A 20,941-nucleotide genomic window follows, 5' to 3' on the forward strand; every position below is an offset into this window, starting at 1 on the left:
CGTCGCGGCCGGTCCCATCAGAGCCTGCTCCCTCGACTCGGGCGCCGACCCAGGCAGCCCCCGCTCCGGACCCGACTCTAAGCCCTCCAGCCCCGACGCGGCCGACGGGGAGCGGCGCGCGGCCGAGCTCAGCCGGTCGGCGTCCTTCGCCAGCGCGCGCTCGTTCTGGCGCTCGCTGCAGGACCTGCGGCCGATTCAGGAGAGCGACCGGCTCAGGAAGAAGGTCAGTTTCCGCGAGCAGCAGGTGCAGCGCCGCCAGGACCCGGTGGCCGTGTTCTTCCGACACCTGCTGCACAAGAGCGAGTCGTCCCAGGAGGTGAGCCGCCCGCCGCCGGCCGAGGCGGACGGCCAGGGGGAGCCGCACCGCTCCACGCTGCCCGTGGAGCCGCGCCGCCGACCGGCGCACACCCGCAGCCTGCCGAACGCCGTGGTGGCGCGCGTGGAGCCGAAGCCGCAGCGGAGGTGGCCGCGGCGGCCGGAGGAACCGTCCGACTGGCGCTGGATCCAGGACCCGCCGCTGAAGGAGGCCGCCGACCCGCCGGAGCCGCCGTCCGTGCGCCACCTGCGCCAGGCGCTGGGCTCCAAGCCGGTGCAGCCGGTGGCGCCGTACCACCTGCAGCGCCAGGCGCCGGCGACGGCCAGCAGCCGGCGCTTCATCCGGCCGGGCGTGGTGCGCCGGCTGCAGGCCCAGTTCGAGGACCTGGCGCGACAGCACTGAACCAAGGAGCGGCAGCACTGAACCATGTGCGGCAGAACTGAACCAAGGAGCGGCAGCGCTGAACCATGTGCGGCAGCACTGAACCAAGGAGCGGTAGCACTGAACCGTGAGCGACGGCAATAGACCTGGTGCGACAGAACGGACACGGTGCTGTAGAATTGAACCTGGCGCCACAGCACTGAACATAGCGGGTCAGAACGGAACTGGCAGGTCAGAACTCAAATAGGTGCGCCACATCTAAAACTAGCCACCCCGCGCCTGGCTGAGTGAGCCTTCGGTGTCAGTGATCCGTCTGTGAGTCACTCGCAACACGCGAGGAAAGCATGACGAATAGGGAGGACAGCGACGACAAGAAGTGGACAAAGAGATAACTGCGAGCTTTTATTGCGCGTCGGGTCAAACCGCGCAACAGCGGCGGATTGCCGGGAGCCGTGCCCGGCAGTTTTATGACGGAGAGTGTCAGTCTCAGGTGCCACGGGGCGAGATGTTTACGATTTACCTATCGCTCGGTGCAGAGTAGTTGCTGAGCTGGTGTTAATAGCTCGTACCCCTTGCTCAGGTGCTGAGCTCGTAGTCGCGGGTCGGAGGTAATTTATTGGGTCGTTCAGTCTAAGTGATACTTGGCAGGTCCTTGGTATCCATGTCAGGGCAATGAGAAATACCATATGGCTTCGTACCGCGTGCTATCTCGAGATAAATGACTTGCTGCTACGGGGAGGGTCTATCTCGGCTGTGGTTTTATCTCCCGTGCCCACAATCTCCTTGAGACGGATGCGGTAAAATGTAATATGGCCTAAGTCACTTATCAGCTCGCCGGAGGTGTCTAGGCCACGCTGGGCCCAGCCACCTACCACGAAGCCGGGGGTAAAGAGGGTGTTTTAGCGTGATGTTGCCTGAATGTCACATCCTTCCACATTCTGAGCATTTATCAACCGAGCTTCGGAAAGCATAGCGTTATTCATTGTTACGTGACATGTTTAAGCTTGGTGAGACTGAGATGTTCTGTGTGACCCGTAATACACATCTTCTACAACATGAATTATTCGTAAAACCAACACATTTTTTCCACTACTGAAATATCTATCAGTGAATTGTACACATGTATTACAAGCGGCATGACCCACGATGACCCACATACGGATGTCCAGCCCCACAGCCCCTGCTCATTTCCGACTTTTCGCCTTGTTCTTCATATTCTGTCGGGCCAGTTTGCCGGGCCGTTTGTTGGGCGCGCCGCCGCCGCCCCTGCCTCCCTTCGCGCGGCCCCCCGCCGCCCCGCCGGCCGGCCCGCGACCCTTCCCGCCCGCCTTGGAGACGAACTTTTTGCCGCCGCGGCTCTTGCCGCTGGTCCAGGACGTGTCGGAGGTGCTCTCTGCTGTGTTCCGCTTCTGGCCGCGCTTCCTGCCGCCGAACCCGAACCGGGCGTCCTTCTCCTGGCGCTTCTGAGACAGTCTGACAACACACAGGTCGGAACGGGTCAGATATGTACCGACAAAGGTGGGTACGGGTCGGTATTCTTTTAACGACACGGGTGGGAACGGATCAAATAAGTGCCGAAAAGGGTGGGAACGCATCATAACTAGAGCATGACGGGAAATGGGGACAGTTAGGTGACCACACGGATGAGCACGGGTCAGATTTGTAGCGGCACATACGGACGCGGATCAGAGCTGCCATGAACGAACCTTCCCACTTCAAAGTGAAGCATACTGAGATGCCACCCACCACAATGCAAAGTGAATTTAACCCAAAGTGAAGCCTCAGCACTTTTCGAAACAGAGCAGGCATTCACCATAACGATATTACAAATCATCAACTCACTTTTTCTTCTGATTGCGCGCCTTGCCCGGCTGCTGTCGTTTGTTGGACTGCAGCTCCTCCGGCGTCTCGAGGAAATCGAGATTCTTTTCCGTGCCCTTTCTGAACTTCTTCATCTTCTCCAGCATCTCCTTCTTCTCCTTCTGCTTCCGCTGCTGCGCCTCGATCTGCGTCCTCTTCCCCGTCTTCTTCAGCTCGCGGAGTTTGCGCGCCTTCTCGGACATTTCCTTCTGCGTCTTCTGCCTGATGAGGAACTTCCGTACCTGGCGGGGACGGACGCGCAGTCAGAGGCTGAGTTCGGTCACTGGGGACGGCGACACAGCGCCCGGCGGGGAGGGGAGGCGGGGGAGGGGAGGCGGGGGAGGGGAGGGGGTTTTGTGTGCAGGTGTGTGTGACTAAACGCCACCGTCACCAAGTGTGAGCAAGACATGCCTTTCGGGCGATAGGGGAATTGACCGGGTGTTAACATCGGTAATGCTGCAAGTAGGCAACAAAACGTGTTAAACAAAGTGTTCTGCAAAAGTGACGATACAGTCTTCACCAAAAGTTATTTGCTTAGTGATGTTTGTAAGATATACGCATAATTGTTCATCGGGCAGAAACGGGGCCATATCGACCAATTAGTTTAAGTTTTACATTCTTTTAGCATGTCAAACCATTACTCGGCTTTGAAGAAAACCTATGCCCAGTGTCCATCCAAACGATGATGCAGCCGGTCTAGTCGTTAGTCGTTACCTTGTCCATCTGTTCGTCCGATTTGACCATCTGGGCGAGGTAGTCGTCGGGCCGGCGGGTGGGTACTCCCTCCGCCTGGAGGCGCGGCAGACCCTCCAGCACGGCCGCCTGCAACGGCGGAGACATGGGCGTTAGAGAAGCGGAGACAGCGTCACAACGGCGGAGACACGGGTTTCAGTGGTGGAGACAGCGTCACAACGGCGGAGACACGGGTTTCAGTGGCGGAGACAGCGTCACAACGGCGGAGACAAGGGGTTTCAGTGGTGGAGACAACGTCACAACGGCGGAGACACGGGTTTCAGTAGCGGAGACAGCGTCACAACGGCGGAGACACGGGTTTCAGTGGCGGAGACAGCGTCACAACGGCGGAGACACGGGTTTCAGTGGCGGAGACAGCGTCACAACGGCGGAGACACGGGTTTCAGTGGCGGAGACAGCGTCACAACGGCGGAGACAAGGGGTTTCAGTGGTGGAGACAACGTCACAACGGCGGAGACACGGGTTTCAGTAGCGGAGACAGCGTCACAACGGCGGAGACACGGGTTTCAGTGGCGGAGACAGCGTCACAACGGCGGAGACACGGGTTTCAGTGGCGGAGACAGCGTCACAACGGCGGAGACACGGGTTTCAGTGGCGGAGACAGCGTCACAACGGCGGAGACACGGGTTTCAGTGGCGGAGACAGCGTCACAACGGCGGAGACAAGGGGTTTCAGTGGTGGAGACAACGTCACAACGGCGGAGACACGGGTTTCAGTAGCGGAGACAACGTCACAACGGCGGAGACACGGGTTTCAGTGGCGGAGACAGCGTCACAACAGTGGAGACACGGGCGTTACAAAGGCGGAGACACAACGTCACGTCGTAATGACACACAGCCGATACCAGGTCAAATCCCGTGCTACAGGCATGAAATAGCGACACAGAGCGTTGGGTCATAGTCGCTTTGGTGTAGGGGTGAACGAGAAATCGGTCCTCACTGGAATGAAGTCGGACAGAGAGTCCCGGCGCTGTCATTTCACGCGGAACATCGCACAGTGCAGACGGCATCAACACTTCAACAGCACTTCGAACCACCGAAGTCTTACCTGGGCCTGCCGGTAAAACAGCATCTCCCGTTTAAAGTCATCTTCTGCTATCGAATCATCGGTGGCATCTGTCATTATTTGCTCTTGCTGAAATAAAAATAAAGCCTGAATCAGTCTTTAAAATCGTTTCTCTAGGAGGAGAAGGATTACTATCGCTGGAAACATATGCACGGATACACGATATTGTCACAACCGTAACGTTGTGGCGAAAAACTGCTTTAACTTGGCTTTAACATCATAACTGACAATGATGCACGTGGGATACGAGTTTTGCCGCATCATTTCATACACTCAGACAAGACGGCGAATTAAAACAATCACCACCCTGAGCGCCGAAAAGCAGCCCTTGTCTGATAGGATGTGTTAGTCACTCGTGCAGTCCTCTGTTCCGATGGGCAATAACCGTTTGTCAGAATGCGATATTGCAGAATAAGAACAAGTGTTGTCCTACTGATAACATTCGTTTGTTCGGCGCTGCTGGGTATGAACAGGCGTGTCGGTTGTTCTGGTAGTGGCTGTTCGGCCTACCCAGAACCCAGGTGACGCTCACGTGTGACGTGTCTCCGTGATAACGCAACTGATACAGGTGTCGTCAGGATATCTCACGATAGCACCTCCAGGCGTTCAGAAACACATCCGCGCTGCCGCTGTTAGCGGGTGTGCACGCGTGAGTGATCAACTATTCACAATTTCACGTTACATCGCTTATTCGTGCACAGCTCCGTTGCTCATTAGCTATTGAAATCCAGCCCACCCGAACACATGATTGCAAAACACTGCAAGTGCGTAAAACAACATCTATCATACACAGCCCAAAGTCGTCACGCAAAACAAGACACGGCCCAAGGGGGACCCTTGACGTCACGTGTATCGTCACCTTGATGACGTCACAGTTAGACCGCGCCGCAGTGACCACTCAGCGGTGTGACCGGACGAAGCTATCAGACCATACGTGGTAGTTCCGGGTTACTGGGCTCGTCCACCGCCCCCGGTATCGCGCTTCAAGTGTCGTCACTCGGCGGCCTCTTTAACCAATGGTCACTGGCCATTACGCCGGCCCCTGTGATGTTTCCGACCCACGCACCCGAAGGCAGCGGTACTCCGTGGAGATGTCATCTTATGCTGCTAAGACTAATAATAAAAACATAATGAATACAAAAAAATGTCATAAAAACACGGAAACCTTTTTTTGCTGGGATAAACTGTACCGAAATTGAATCGCAGATTCTGCAAAATACATGGATTTTGCAGAATGATGTGTAGATACCAAACGAAAAACGATAAAAAACGGGTACCTATGCACTTGTTATTCCAGGTCATAAGAGCTTCAGCTGAAGGAATCGATCTGTGGCAGTGGGACAAAACGATCTAATATCGGACAACACACTTTGGATTTTTGCATGATCAAATAATCGTCCCCAGCCTTTTGGCAAACTGCCAGTAGCCAATTCGCATGACAGTATAGGTAGTCACTCACGTCTCGTTTGAGTTCGGGCGCCATGGGTGCGGGCCGGTTGACCAGGTCGAGCCGCTCGAGCCACGGCAGGCGGACGCGGATCTCCTCCAGTTTGGCCAGGATGGCGCCCTGGGGGTGGACAGGGAGCGTTACTGGCCGGCCGAGACGGGGTACTGGCCACACCGTCACGGAGTCGGTGTGGGGCGAGGTTATAACTAACAGATGGAAATGAGCTGATATATTAATTCAGCATCAGCACACACTGCAACCTGCAAATATGGTGGGAAAGATAGCAGAGTGGTCGTGGATGCATAGTGCATACTATGAAAAGAATTTGTTAAACAATCATAAGGCAACAAAAATTATTGTTTGCATGAAAAAAAAACGATGCGACACAAAAGAAAGCATCAGAAAAATACTTGAGTTTGAACAGTACCTACCACTTGAGAGTAGGTATCTGATTGGAGGGACCTGCTAAGGCATTCTGTCTAATATGCTGGGAAAATTCAGGCACCATCAGCAGACAGGCACCGCCTGCTTTTCTTTAATCTGGCAGAACAATGAAGAATATGACATTATGTGAAAAAGTAACGAGCAATGTTCAGCAGGCATGACTTACCTCATTGTTGACAAATGTTTTCACTGGTCTTTCTTTGACAATATTCAGACCAGGCTGCAGCTTTCCTGTTCTGAAGGCCTCCTGAAGCTGAGAACAGTAAAAAAAGTTATGGTAAGCATACATGAAGGGTAGACAGGACAAGTGAAGGTTGTGAGGGTCAGGTTTTGCTTACAGTTGAAAACGACTGAGTATTGCACTTCTAATGAAAATTTATAACAATGGCAGGCTTGGCAGCAGTGAGCAGCCAGCATGGCTTAGGAAAAGGTAACAGTTAATTATAATACATTTGTTTTACCAAAAGCACTAAGCAGTGAACACAACCAATGCCTTTGCCTTACCTCCTCATCTGAATCCTGTGCAGAGTCCTCTGAGTGATAGCCTTCCATTTCAGAGTCATCGTCCATGAGATCCATTGTGCTTGCTAATGATAAAAGTGATGTCTGAGGAAGCATCAATACAAATGATAAATAAACACCATGCACTTAGTGACATTTAACAGCTTTACAGATTATACCAAGAAAAACTAGCCACTTAGTCACCTAGGGCTTAAGAATTCAACTGCCAAATTATTGTTCATCTATCTTAATAATGAACGGACTTGAGAACTCATCTACGGCAGCAGCTAGGTAGGTAACACATCATGATTCATGAAGAACTTGGTGAAGTGCTTATTGCTGCCTTTTTCTGTAATTATGCTACCAACCTGCTGCAATTATCAACCTTTTGGTTTTATCAGCAAACTTATAAATGAGTGGCAGAATTGGCAGTATACTGGTGATGAAAATTCTACCAACAATTATGGTCATATTATATGCTGATGAAGCCAGATGTGCACAGGTCCCAGACAACCAATTACAACAGTCAAGATGACCATTATATAAGTGTTATTCAAGCATCAAATTATTGTACAAATCACTGCTCATAAACTCTCCAAATGACTGAAAAATGCTCGCATTCCTTCGGAGTTGCAAGATCTAGGAAAATCCTACAAGATGCAGCACAGATAAAAATATCAGATTATGGTGGTGGTAGCATGGCGGCAGTTGCTGCTGGGGCGGTGCGGGTGGGCATGCAGTCGGGCGGTGACCCGAGTCAGGTGATTGCCTAGTACCTACGTAAGCCGAGAGGTACTGCAACATAAATAAACCCTTTTTGCACCAATCGGCAATCATTGTTTTGTATGTGTCCTTATTAATGGAATAAATCTATTCTATCCTATCAGCTCATGGATCCAAGCTGGAAACCGCAGGATTCTCTGAGAGGTGAGAACTATCAACTCTGAAGGAATGCAAGGATGCTACTTCATTAAGAGTTAATAAGTAATGATTTACATAAATATTTCATGCTTGAAGACTATTAATCTGATGGATATATAAATTTTTGTGTTAAGTTTTTAGGGTTTTAAGGTTTTGTTTAGTTTAGTAAGGTAAGGTAAGGTAATTGTATTGGATCCATGCATGTCTGGCTGAAACCATATCATTTCATTCATGAATAGTAGAATACCTAACTTAAAATCATGTATGTCACACTGTTTGAAATGTTGAGTTTAAATGTATAACCCATGTTTTCACATAAATGAAGCACAGTTTTGACCACTGTTTTGACAAAGAAAACAAAAATATTAGGCACTGCTTGTCAGAATCCTGGCGATGCACGCAACGTTGCCCAGACTAGTTTGAGTTGTATAAGAAATTAATTTACCTCAGAAAACGTTGACCGTCAGAAGCTGATAAACTTCTTCGCAATATAATTTATAAAATCTACAGCACACAGTTCAAGATTTTCTTACGGAGTTACGAATATTTCAATTCGAATTTTTACTTTCAAAACACACGCATGCTTCGCCGAAGGCTCGAGATCATTTGTCGCAATTGTAATGGCAGTTTCGCCAGATCTGGCGCAGCTGTGACATAAATTTAGCATTAACTTGATGCAAAATTTCAGAAGTGACTACCAGTGTTTACCAGTGACACCAGTGTTACCAGTGACAGTGTTTTTATATACCTTGGTGACTACAGTGCTGCTGAATTCAGTCGACAGCAGTCGACAGCTTCGCTACCGCTTTTCGAGAATCGAGATCTTGCATTTCAGAGAAGTTATTTGAGACATAAAGGCTAGGAAGATAAGTACAATACCCAGTAGATCAAAAGTGTCAAGGAAAGGAAAACATCGAGTGAAATGCTCTCAGACGACCTCGAAATGCATCGGACCATATAAGCATAGGCGGCGGAACGGGGAGGGCACCGGGGCAACGTGCCCCCCCCCCCCCTTTGATTTTGGCATTTTAACATTAGCCCTATGGGCGTTGCATGGAAAGAATGGGACCAAAAGTCGGCAGTGCCCCCCCCCCCCCCCCCCCCCACCCTAATTAAACGCGTTCCGCAGCGACTGACCATAAGTGCCCTTCCTGATGTGCCCTTACACAGTCTCATTCTCCACGATTTTCTGACATCGAACTTCCTTCAATCGAAGAAATGCAAACGCGAAACACCTCCTCACAACGGACAACCTTAAGCTACAAAGGTTTCTCGTTTATTATGCAACAGACTGTCGTTCAGAAGCAGGAGAGCCGCCAGCCGACGTATCATATTTGGCTGCAGGCGACGGATGCGCCGAGAGAAAAATCCATAACTATGCCATCGATTTGAGAAGCTACATGAGCATCTATTGGAAAAAATACACTTCTCATGCTCGAGTCGCGTCTTTCATCAGGCACATATACTGCATGGTATATGAATCAATCCCTACCCTATGGATTCGGAGAACGTCCGACAGCGAAACTGATTGGGCCTCGCTGGAGGAGGCTGCCACTGTCCGGGTACACAGATTGGGCGTCCAATAGGAACCAGACACGACCAGAGAAAATCAAATGATCACAATCATCGCAATAGACACACTGCACAGTACACAATGACGCACAGCTGGATTCACGCTGCCACAAAAGTTCTCATGTACCAAAAGCTGTAGGTATAATATCACACACAGACTAGCCGCCGGTGGCGCCTGATATTCACGTTCCGAGCGCTGCCGACTTGCGTTTGCGTTTCTCGGTGTTGTCGCCAGGGGCGCTGGGGATGGCACGCGCCGCGCCGCCCGGCGGGCTGTAGTTGAACGGCGGGATGACGGCGGTGGCGTTGGGTCGCGCCTCGGTGGGCGACTGGGCGGGGGAGCCGACCCGCCGCCAGCCCTGCGGCGTGAACACCATCCGGGAGCGCGGCGCGGCGCCCTCGGTCAGTGCCGAGCCGGTGCGCGACGGCTCCAGCGGCCGGTTGGCGTTGGCGTCGCCGGACACGGGTTTAATCCAGACGCGGCCGTCGTGTCCGGCGCCGGGCGAGTGCAGCTGCTGCTGCTGCTCCTGGCGCGCCCGGCTCGCCTCGATCCGGCGCCACAGCGCGGCGATCTTCCCGGAGGACTCGGCCGCCAGCGGGCCGCCGCCGCCGCCGCCGCCGGCAGAGGTGGTGGAGCTGACGCTCGAGTTACTCGCGCTCCGCTCACCCCGGGTCGGAGTCCGCCCGCCGCCCAGACTGGAGTTGCTGGCGCTCTGGCGCAGCGCCCGGCCGCGCCGCGGGGAGGTCGGCCGCTGGCGGCGCGCGCCCGGGCTCTGACTGGCGCAGCGCACCTTCAGAGACAGCGTGCTCTCGTAGCTGGGCGACTTCGGGATGCGCGAGCGGGCCGCCGACAGCGCCTGTCCGCTGTGTGACTTGGGCGGCGGCCGGGCGCCCGACGGCGGCCGGCTCAGCTGCGCAGACAGCGCGCGCGCGATCTTACCGCCGCGCGTGGGCGCCGGCGGGGGGACTCTGGGTTTGGCGGTGCCTCCCTCCGCCTCCGCCTCTGCCTCCGCCTCTGCCTCGGCCACCGTCTGCTCCTGAGTGGGTTCGTCCAGCGTGAAGGTGCCCTGCTTCTTCAGCTGCGCCGGCGGCTGGGGCGGGGCCGGCTCGGCCGCGGCCGGCGGCGCCGCGCCCACCGGGGTGGTCGCTGCCGGCGGCGGCCTCTTCACCGGAGTGGACGTGACGGACCTGGCGGGCCGGACGGCGCCCACCCAGGCCGGCCGCTGGATGCGCGAGGTGGCGCTGGCCACCGGTACCGACACGGGCCGCTTGGCGGCCGTCCGCCCGGCGGCCGGAGCCGCGGAGGGCGTGGACGCCGGCCGCGGCAGCTCGCGGCTCACCACGCCCGCCTTGCCGGCCGAGCCGAACCGGCGCAGGCCCAGCTGCGGGCTCGAGGTGGCGCTGTTGGCCGGACTCGGGGTGGCCGAGCGGGAGACCCTGGCCAGCGGACTGCCGGCACCGGCCACCGCCGAGCCGCTGATCACCTTACGGAGCTGGGTGGTCTTGGTGCCTCTCACCGGGCACACGGCCGGGGAGCTGGCGGAGCTCGGCCGAACAGCCGACACCTTCGGCTTCACCGCCGCCTTGGCCGGCGTGGCGGGAGCGTCCCGCTTGGACGGGTCGGCCCGCCGCGGCGCCGAGTAGAGCGGCTTCCTCTTGCCGCGGATGCCCTTGGGCTGCTCCGATTCATCCTCCGGCGGCTCCTTGCGTGTCTCCTCCCCCGGTTTGACGATCCGCGGCCGCAGTTTGACGGGCGAGCTGTCGGTCGGCTCCGAGCTCAGCTCCGGCTCCTCGGCCTCTGCCGGCGGCGCCAGCACGGGAGTCGGAGCCGCAGCCGGAGCCGGGGCGGACGCCGAGACCGGCACCGGGATCCGGCGGACCAGCGGCGGCGGCACCGGCGGAAAGTGGGGCAGCGGCGCGCTGGCCGGGTCGCCGTGCAGCCCGCTGCCGCGGCCGGCCGACTGCAGGCAGGCGATGGCGCGCTGCGCCTCGGCCGCCAGCTGCCGCAGGTCGCGCCGGCCGGACGGTGGCGCCGGACGCTGCAGCGCCTCCTGCGCCAGCTGGCGGATGTCCAGCCGCGGCGCCGGGGACGGCGGCGAGGGCGTGTCGTCGGCCGACGGCCGCTGCAGGTCGTCCGAGCCGCTCTCCACCGTCTGGGTCCGGTACCGGTCGCGGTCCTCCTGGCGCCGCTGCCGACACGTGCGCCGCGCCCGCGACGAGCCGGACGCCGCCGCTGAGCTGACCCCGGGCGCCGACGCCGACGCGCGCAGCGTCTCGTCCGTCTCGGTGGCGGCGGACTCGGCGCCGGGGGTGAGCGTCAGAGTCAGGTCGGCGCTGCTCAGGTCCTCGGAGCCGGCGCCGCGCGTGAACGTGCGGTAGCGCTCGTCGGAGCGGCGCCGGCGCGGGTGCGGCGTGCGTCGGCGCACCAGCGGCGAGCTCTCGGGGGTGGAGTCGCGCGGCAGCTCGGGCGGGTCCAGCGGCAGGTCCTCCTGCGCGCACATCTCCGTGTCGCTGCCCAGCGTCTCGGAGCCGGGCCCGGCGCCGCCCAGCGTCGAGTCGCAGCGCTCGGTGGGCTCGCCCAGCTCGTGGAACAGCGACGGCGGCTCCAGGGCGGCCAGACTGTCGGCCGGCGCGGCGCGCGGCTCGGCCACCTCCGAGCGCAGGCTCTCCAGGCTCAGCATGCTGTTCTCCATGTCCAGCTCCTCCATGAAGGAGGGCGGCTTGACCAGCTCCAGGTTGGACTGGCAGCTGCTGAGGCTGCTCAGGCCCTCGGCCGACTCCTGCATGCCTCCCTGTGTGGTGGCGCCGCCGCCTCCGCCACCCAGCGCCCGGCGCATCATCTCCGGGACGAAGCGGCTGGCGGCGGACGGCCGGCGCGGCAGCAGCGGCGAGCGGCCGTTACTCAGCGAGCCGCTCGACGGGAAGCCGTTGAACGAGGCGCCGCTGTCCATCATGGACGGCGGCCCGACGCCCTCCAGCAGCTCCAGACTGCTGGTCAGGTCGGAGCTCTGCGCCATCACCGCGTGGGACATCTCCAGCGCGGCGGCCACCGCCGACGCGTCGCGCGCCACCCGCTGAGAGGTGGTCATACAGTCGGGCTCGGCGGCCAGCGTCGGTACCGGCACCGGCGGCGCGCCGGCCGACCGCGGCGCCGCGCCCACCAGGGAGACGCTCCGCTCCGAGACGGTCAGGGAGAGCGAGGAGGCGGCCGTCACCTGCACCTCGACGGGCGGCGGCGGCGAGGGCGAGCTCCGCGCCGGCTCCTCCTCCTCCTCTCCCTCACTCTCCTCGGAGGGGGTCCGGGTGACGCCGAGCGGCACGGGCGAGCGGCGGCGCCGGCCGCGCCGCGGGCGCCGCAGGCAGCTGCCCTCGGAGCGGCTCTTGGGCAGCGCGGCGCGTAGGCAGCGCTCCAGCAGGCGGGCGTCGGGCTCGTCGCCGCTGCTGGAGGCCTCGCCGTCGGAGCGCGTCTCCAGGGAGCCGACTGAACTGCTGCGGGAGAGCGGCGTGCCGTCGGCAGACATTAGACGGGTGCCCCAGCCGCTGCCGCCGCCGCCGCGACCGGTCTCCGCCGCGCCTGGGGGCGAACAGAGAGAAGCGTCAAAACAGGAATAAAGTTCGTTGAAACGACGAGCCATCGAGTGCAAGGTGCTATCCGCTACATGAATTCCTTATCAGACACATTGATTGGAATCCACCTTTTATCAGGCGCGAGTTCTTTTCAGTGATAGCAGCGATAAGCCGGATAGCTTAGTGACAGCTTTGGAGATTGCAACAAGTGAGTTCGGGTATAGAAGATCAAAGTAACTATGCCAACCCGGAGCCACGGACCGCGCCCGTTCCCGCTATGACCCCGTCGCCCAGCCTCCCACCCACCTCGGCCGGTGCCGGCGTTAGCCAGCGCCTCCTGCGCGGACGCCGCCGTCCACTCGGGCGGCAGGGCTGTGGTGCGGACGGGCCGGTCGGCGCGGCGGGGCGTCAGACCGGAGCCCTCCAGGTCCTCCACAGTGAGGTCGCCGTCCGCGCCCGGCTGCCGCTCCGAGCGCCTGAGGGCAAGCAGGGGTCAGTCTGATACGGAACGGACAATGGGAAAACGGGGTCAGCGCGGGACCAGCACCGAGTCCAGAGAGGAGGGCGGTGTCGCTACGACTGGCAAGAACGGTGCGTTAAAATCGGGTGTCGCCTAGCGAGGACAGCACCGCCGTGACGTCGTCTGAAAGCGGAATATGTGAAAAACACGACGACCAAACGAGCGCGTGGGCGTGTGACGTTAGCGTTGCACCGAGACGTGGGTGACATGTGACGTCATTACCTTATTTTGACTGGCGACGTGGGAGGTTGCCACTCGTGCTGAGTGGGTGCGATTTCACCGGGTTGGAGTGTTTTTGAGCGGCGTTTGATGACCTGCTAAAATGATTAGTAGGCACAACAGTGTTTGGGGTGGCGCCGAGCCAACCGTGACCGACGCATCTAAAACTGCTGGGCTTACTGTCGCGGCCAAGCTGTCACACGTGACTTATACCACAGTCAAAGAAACCACAAACTTTGAAACCTCGCAGCTAATTCAGGTCACACGAATGCGCCGAATCTGACAAGTTTTTCACGCCGTGTTTTGAGCTTGCCTGAGGCGCTGCCCGCTGTCGACAGCCGGTATCTATATGACCCGGGGTCTGATTTACGGCCTCAGTTGGCACCGGGCCCTCGTTCGCAGCTTGTCTGCGCGGTGGCCAAGTATATGTCCCGCGACATTCCGCCGCGGGCCGCGTCAGGAGGTCATCCGGTCGATACCCCCCCTATGACGTCACCAAAGGGGGGGGGGTCTGCTCCGGACAGGGCGCGGCCCGCCGGCGACAGGCGCGGTCGATACGGCGGGGACGGGCCGGTTCGCTCGCGCCGGCCCCTCGCCGGGCGGTGTGTGCACTGGACAGCTAATCACGAAACCCGGTCCGACTGGACACGCCCCAGCGGCCGCCGAGGGCCGTCACATCCAGCGGCGCTGGGACACGGCGTAATACACAGAAAACCGGCCACCGCACACAGAAACACGGGCCGATAGACCCCGGGGACTGCTGCTCGGGCAGCTCACAGATAGACGCGCAGACAGACCGGCAAACACACCGACAAATAGACTCGCCGACAGTCACTCACAGGCGCGCAGACAAACAGACAAACAGAGCTGATGGGGCCGGACGCGGTCAGCCGACACCCTGATTGGACATTGTCCAAACAGCCGCAGTCAGCCTGGCACACAGTACGGACCGACACGACAGCAGACTGGACTCGGACCGAACGGAGACGTCATACAGGCCGGGTCCACGTCAAAACAGCTAGTGACTATTGAGCTAGTGACTTTTGAGCTAGTACAAAAGAGCTAGCTAGTGCTTCAAAACAGCTAGTGAGAACACAGCTAGCGCCAAAATAGCTAGTAATGCAAAATAGCTAGTGCATTAAATCAGCTAGTGACTAAACAGCTAGCGTCAATAGAGCTAGTAGAGCAAAATAGCTAGTGCTTCATTATAGCTAGTCATAAGCGTAGGAACCATGGGTGCAGTGGGTGCAGTTGCACCCACAATAATTCTCCAGTGGGTGCAGACAATGTATTCTGCACCCACAATAATTTGGAACAAAAACCCCTTTTCTCATCAACACTACTTCCCATGCAGCACAACAAATTCAGGATATTTTGCCCACTTTCCACCTTTAGAAGCGTTCGCTACTGTGATGGTCTTCAAAACTTACATTTGCGCTCAAGTAAAAAAGGAAGCAACGGAACACGTGTGATTGAACACATACCGATGACCCACTGTCAAAAGTTTTAGCCCGATACCTATCTTCGAAAATGGCTAAGTTAGCCGCATTTAGGTACTTTTTGCGGTAGTCAATATTGACATTATCAACGCTTCTAAATACACTTATCATCGGTAGGTACCTTTTCGACATGGTACACCCTCAAAGCTCACAAGGAGCCTCCGCTCGGGTGCCGCTCCCTACCCCCTCCCCCCCCCCCCCCGGCTTCACCGGCCATGGCTGGATTTCTGCACCCATGCACCCACAATGTTCCAGCCGTTCCTACGCCCATGTACCTATAGAAATCGCTAGCGTCGACTAATAGCTAATAAGCAAAATAGCTTATTCGTAGAGCAGCTATTATAGGTTCTTTCCCGACGAAGAGTCCCCACGGGTAGAAGGAGCAGAAGAGCACCGTAGTTTGACAAAATTATTTGGAATGCTAGGAGGGCAGAGGACGGGATCCCTAGGACAAACAACAAATTAGAAGCGGGGCACCGGGGAATTAAAGAGATGGCATATCGCGGGAAATACATCTTTACAGTCATAGATATCTTGCGTTTTTGAAGCGAAGTGAATGGGAAGGGAACAGAGGTCCAACGAAATTGCTATTTTGACGATAGCTATTTCGTCACTAGCTGTCTTGAGGCACTAGCTCTATATGCTTCACTAGCTACTTTGACGCTAGCTGTTTTGTCACTAGCTGTTTCTAAGCACTAGCTATTTTGCTTCACTAGCTATTTTGACGCTAGCTGTTTTGTCACTAGCTGTTTTGAGGCACTAGCTGTTTTGTACTAGTTCAAAAGTCACTAGCTCAAATGTCACTAGCTATTCTGACGTGCACCCTACAGGCCGTGCCCCGGCCCACCGAGTCACAGCTGCTCTGTCCAGGCTGAATGTCAATGTGGGACACGGTGAGCCGTTCCGTCGTTTTCCCATTGTAACTTTGGACGGTGATCTGGCGGCCGGCCATTCGCGGCGAAATAGAACCACCTGAGAGCGGCCGACACGACCGCGGCGGAACGGGAACGTCTCTGAGAGGGCCATCCCCGGGAATATAGGGCCACCTGAGGGCGGGCCGTCTACGGCGAACAGAGCCATCGGACCGACTAACTAAACGCCGTGGGACTCGTACACCGGAGAGTTGGCCGTCCCCTGAGGACAGAGTGCGGAGAACCGAGCGCCGACGGCCGGACAGAGCCGACGGAGAGCCGACCGACATGACCGCGGCGGGGCCAATCGGACCGTACTTCTCTCTGAGTGGCCATTCACTCCGACCACACCGGGAAGCGGACTTAATGGCTCAATTTCGATCAGGCCCTTCCAGAGCTCCAATCCGGTGACGGTGAGCCAGGGAAGAGCTGTGCGATTTGGGCTAGCGGTCGAGACAGGACAAAGTTAGCACAAACTTCCAAACTCAATAAAAACGTTCCAAGAACGACCCAAAGCAGATCGCTGATGGGATATTACCCATAGTTTTTAGAATGGACACATACGTTCAGAAATCCACCGTTTGTTAGAGAATGAATTGTATGTTTCAAGGACTCCACAATTGAAGGTATATCCCTATTGAGCACAGTAAAACCCCTACTATCGTTCCTCACCTGTGGTACTGTTTGACGCTCCAGGTCTGCGGCAGCCGGCGGGGCAGGGACGAACCAGAGGCCACCCTCTGAGGTAGCCGCGAGCCGATGGGCCGGCCCGCCGCGCGACCATCCTGGAAAACGGAGCGAACACGTCACCGCATCAGCAACAAAACATAGGGAGATAACAATACCAGGACCATTAGGTATATGCCGCACATCCTGCATTAACATTAGCTGTTGGGGAGCGTCATCTGGTTTGCGTCTCACGGCACCCACCACGGTCCTCCTATCTCGGTCTCCCACCGCTCCCTCCCTCCCTCCCTTCCTCACACGCACACAAACTACAGTTGTGAGGGGAGACGCGATAGCATATCACGCGCACCTTACGGTCAAAGACCTACGGGACTGAGCCTGGAGTTAGCGCTATTTACAGAGTTCTTTAGTCAGTGACGCACAAATCTTCCGTAATCGCAAGAAGAAAACACGAGAAGAAATACTAAAACGGTCGTGCCATTCTGCATCGCCTTACTACAGAAGTTTCCACCTCTCCCGTCCGCACCGGCACCACCGTGATCAATGGACGTCAATCACATACAACTAGACGTCAATAAACCAATACTGCTTGACTTTCCGACATGTCCCGGAATATCGTGACCACATTAGGTAATGCGAGTCCCGAATTGCCCGATATAGAGCTCTGCCACAAGTCGATCATAAATATGTGCATACATATGAGTGATTTACTACGCCATCCCCACACTGCACCAAAACGGCGTAACTTTATACAGTTGAATCACTGGACGACATGAGTGTGATATGAGTAATACCACGGTGTATTTGGTTTATTTATATCCGCCATTCCCATGGCAATATATCTCGGTTCGCCACCGTTCCAAGGCCACCTGTCAGTATACGGTTCAGCCCGACGATAACGAACAAATACCGGCCGATATATCTGGGGTTTATTCTACTCCGATTGATTATATCGACTGGTACGGGCGGTTCTCCTGCCACGCTGGCAGACTGGTTCACTGATACTTACAGACAGCCCGCTCTGCAGACAGATTATCGCATAGTACGGATAATTCTCTCACGCCAAATAGCTGACTTAGACACATGAGGCCTTTTACATATGTCCGGAACGCTCACCCATTGACCAAGAGCTTCACAGTTACAGCCTGTGTTGACACAACTCGACAATAAATCCACAAACTGAGACCTAAACAATGCACAGTGAACCTTAAACCAAACAAACAAAAGTCGGGCATTGATGAGAACATGCATGGTCATCTCTCCAAACTCTGGAGGGTTATTCAGCCAACCGGACGAAACGCGACGTTTGCTTTGCTTTTGTTCAACACAATTCAGTGTTTATGTAACGTCATAAACAGTCAGACAGGAAGCAAAAGGAGCACCAAACAGGGACGAGTTCGATTGGATAAGGCTGATGACAGCTCTTCAACGACAATGTAATTGTGAACAGCAGACTGCACGGGACCATGACGGCTACGTAGGTCCGCTCACGGTCGCCTTTTGATGGCTCACCGACTGCAGGTCACCCGACTCAGCCTGCCCGCATTGCGTCTCTCGTTGTTAGAAGCAATAAAGCAAATGAAAATATTGGAGGTTTAGCACTGATAAAGGTGATATATGTGCGAGCGTCAAACCCTCACCAAGAAGAGCTTGTAGCGCTCACCACACCCGTGCTAAAGGCCCCTATATCCGCCCCAGTCTCAGTCTAAACGGCGCCACCACAGCCCATCAATTCCCCGCACCACCAGACACCAGCTTACACCGCGGGATCGACTGCTAACAGCGCGGCCTCCGCTAATGGTCCGCTAACGGCCGTAACTCAGTTACCTGCCGCTCAGGGGTATTCGGTGGATCCCGGCCTATGGTCGTCACCGGTCGTACCGGTGACCTATGGCGAGCGGCGGATTAAAGGTCAGCAGGGTGAGTGAATGGCAGAGTGGTCACTGTATTTATAGCGGACTGAATGGAACCGTTCGGCCGTACTGGAGAGGACTGAACTGGTGAGAGAAATATCATCTGCCTCAGTCAAATATTGGGACAAAGTTACCACGCTTCGCACGGTCTGAAAGTCCACATCTTTTGAGAGCGACCTTCGGGATTCTCCGTGAAGTTCAGTTCCATATATCCGACCAGCCTCGCGTGGTCGGCGGCCATTTCAGAGGAGCTTGGCCATACATACGGGCGGCCGGAGTGAGGGAGGGGGTCGTTACGACTCTGAACCGAGGGGCTGGGCGGCGCGGGCCGGCCGTGACATACTGCGCATTTACGGCAGTGTATCCGAGGAGTTGGACGGTTCAAAACAGCGGAGAAGTTCGGCCGTGGAATGACAGAGTTTATAGCCGAGTCGGTTATAGCTGGCGTGACGGCGGACCGTTCTCCGCCCGGTCAGAGCCGCGGCGGCTCGGCGGACGGCGGACTCGGCAACATTCCTGGTCGGCAGTGACACGCGTCACCCGTGGGAACCGTACGGGTCCGGCCGCCTCTCATCGTCTGCCAGTCACCGTAAACGGGCGCCTCTCCACAGCGGCCCTGGGACGGCGCCGGTGCGGGCTGTGCTAAAGATGAGTATGCCGGCTCTGTTACTGAGGAAGGGAATGGGTGTCGCTCTGTTATCGCTGATACCGTGGAGGACCGGTCGCTGTCGCTCTGCTACCGCTCTGCTACCGCTCTGTTACCGGGAAGACGAACAGGTGCTGCTCCGTCACCGCTCTGTTACCACTCTGTTACCGCCGAGGACCGGCGGGCATCGCTCTGTTACCGTGGAGGACCGGCGGGTGTCGGCCTCCTCCCGTATCGATCCGCCGTGCGGCGCAGATGGCGATCGCTCCGTTTGTCAGACCGTACAGGACGCAGCAGACCACACAGAGAGCTGGGACAGACGGACGGAGAGCACACCCACCTTGGTTTGGTCGCGCTGGAACATGGCCCCCGACTTCTGTCCTCCGGCCGCCGGCGCCGCCGCTCTGCCGTCGCCCACCGCTGTCGGCACCGGACTGACGGCCGCCGGCACCGGACTGACGGCTGGCGGCGCTGACACCGCACTGTCTCCGAGAGGACCTCCCGGTCGTCCCGTCACTGACCGGACCGCAGCGCCCTGCCGACACAACACAGGCTCAGCAGGACAGCAGGGAGCTGCCGACACGACACGGCGCTCAGCAGGACTGCACCGGCGCCCAGCGGCGACACGCCGCAGCCGCCGCCGGCCGGGGGTGTCTATCGATCCACTGCGCCTCCTCCAGCGCGGCGGGACGGCCGATTTTCCACGCCAGCTGGCCGACGCGGCGCCTCACAGCCGAACACGCTTCACCAGACAAACTAGTCCGGTTCAGCCGCGGTCTGATCGGGACGCAGTGAGCTCCGTCTGGTTCAGCCGCCGCTGGGTTTGGTGCTCGTCCAGCGGCCGCCGTCACACTGCCGTCGTTCGCGACACGCCGCCGCGACTCGGGCCGACCGGCGCCGGACACGACTCCGCGAGCCGGCGGGGAGCGCGCGCGCGGGCGCGGGAGCGGGAGTGGCCAGCGGCGCGCGGTGAGCCGTGCCCAGAGAGCGTGAACAGAGGCAGTGAGCGACGACGGGCCGGGCGGATCGATACGGGCCGCCGGGACGGCAGGGGACGGGATACGGGGACGGCGGGGAATCCAAGGGCAGAGCTGCACAGGCCGGGATAGAGGGATAGCCGAGCCACGGACACCCAGCGGGATAGAGGTCCGGGGAACATACATGGACGGCGGGGAATCCGAGGGTAGAGCTGCAGACTGCAGAGGCCAGAATGCAGAGACAGCGTGGGTTATGAGGACAGAGCCAGAGCTGTACGCCCGGGACTTAGAGAAGTGGAAAAGCTGGATGGATCCAGTAGATCGGGGTATAGCCACGAGATCAAGACAACGAGGAACTCCTGTCGAGTCAAAAGAACAGCGCAAACTTACGGGAGTTGTTGTGAGACCGGAGGTAACTGTGAGGGAGGGCTGGAACGAGATAAGATAGAATGGGACGAAAGCACTACCTCCTCTGTTGGTGACTGTTCGACTGACTGAGGCCGGTTCCAGCTCGGCACCACCGGGAAGTGCCAACCCAGTGCGGCTGGTACCGGTGACCAGCGGTCAGCGCGAGCCGGCGAGCAGTGACCATCCGAGCCGTGACCGGGGTGAGCGCCGGCCCGGCGCGGCGGTACCGGTGGACGCTGGCCGTCCCAGCCGTGACCGGCGGCGCCGGAGCTCTCACGCCGCTCCAAGCCGCCCGCCCGGCGGCCCGGAGACAGCTCTCGGCCCGAGTCGCCCG

General features: G+C 57.6%; 2 protein-coding genes across 4 annotated transcripts in view; both read right to left on the reverse strand.

Annotated features, from left to right (window-relative positions):
- Nucleotides 1–1,801: 1,801 nt before the first annotated feature.
- LOC122366079 (probable rRNA-processing protein EBP2) lies at nt 1,802–8,296 on the reverse strand. 3 transcript variants are annotated; one of them, XM_043337876.1, is made up of 8 exons: nt 8,134–8,296; nt 6,771–6,872; nt 6,433–6,519; nt 5,835–5,942; nt 4,358–4,444; nt 3,272–3,379; nt 2,540–2,799; nt 1,802–2,170 (listed from the first exon to the last, which is right to left on the reverse strand). In XM_043337876.1, exons 2-8 carry the CDS (start codon nt 6,843–6,845, stop codon nt 1,882–1,884), a joined length of 1,014 nt encoding a protein of 337 aa, XP_043193811.1. In that variant the 5' UTR covers nt 6,846–6,872; nt 8,134–8,296; the 3' UTR covers nt 1,802–1,881. The 3 variants fall into 3 exon arrangements, with proteins under 3 accessions (XP_043193811.1, XP_043193812.1, XP_043193813.1); XM_043337877.1 differs by lacking the exon at nt 8,134–8,296 and adding an exon at nt 8,062–8,080; XM_043337878.1 differs by lacking the exon at nt 8,134–8,296 and adding an exon at nt 7,936–7,954.
- Nucleotides 8,297–8,948: 652 nt separating this feature from the next.
- The window catches only part of LOC122366072 (adenomatous polyposis coli protein 2-like), a 44,965-nt gene continuing 32,972 nt past the window's right edge, over nt 8,949–20,941 (reverse strand). Inside the window, exons 16-19 of the mRNA XM_043337855.1 lie at nt 19,563–19,757; nt 16,649–16,761; nt 13,134–13,303; nt 8,949–12,834 (exon numbers count right to left, since the gene is read on the reverse strand). Coding sequence (XP_043193790.1) covers nt 9,443–12,834; nt 13,134–13,303; nt 16,649–16,761; nt 19,563–19,757 — 3,870 coding nt within the window. The 3' untranslated portion in view covers nt 8,949–9,442. The remainder of the gene's footprint in view (nt 12,835–13,133; nt 13,304–16,648; nt 16,762–19,562; nt 19,758–20,941) is intronic.

The sequence above is a fragment of the Amphibalanus amphitrite genome, unplaced genomic scaffold (genome assembly GCF_019059575.1).
Source record: "Amphibalanus amphitrite isolate SeventyFive unplaced genomic scaffold, NRLGWU_Aamphi_draft 000783F_arrow, whole genome shotgun sequence".
In the NCBI taxonomy this organism is placed as follows: domain Eukaryota; kingdom Metazoa; phylum Arthropoda; class Thecostraca; order Balanomorpha; family Balanidae; genus Amphibalanus; species Amphibalanus amphitrite.

Coding starts and splice junctions, on each gene's coding strand:
- LOC122366079 (XM_043337876.1), bottom strand. CDS start 6,845: ATGGATCTCATGGACGATGACTCTGAAATGGAAGGCTATCACTCAGAG. Junction 6,520..6,770: donor CACAGGATTCAGATGAGGAG/GTAAGGCAAAGG, acceptor TACTGTTCTCAG/CTTCAGGAGGCCTTCAGAAC. Junction 2,171..2,539: donor GCGCGCAATCAGAAGAAAAA/GTGAGTTGATGA, acceptor GTGTGTTGTCAG/ACTGTCTCAGAAGCGCCAGG.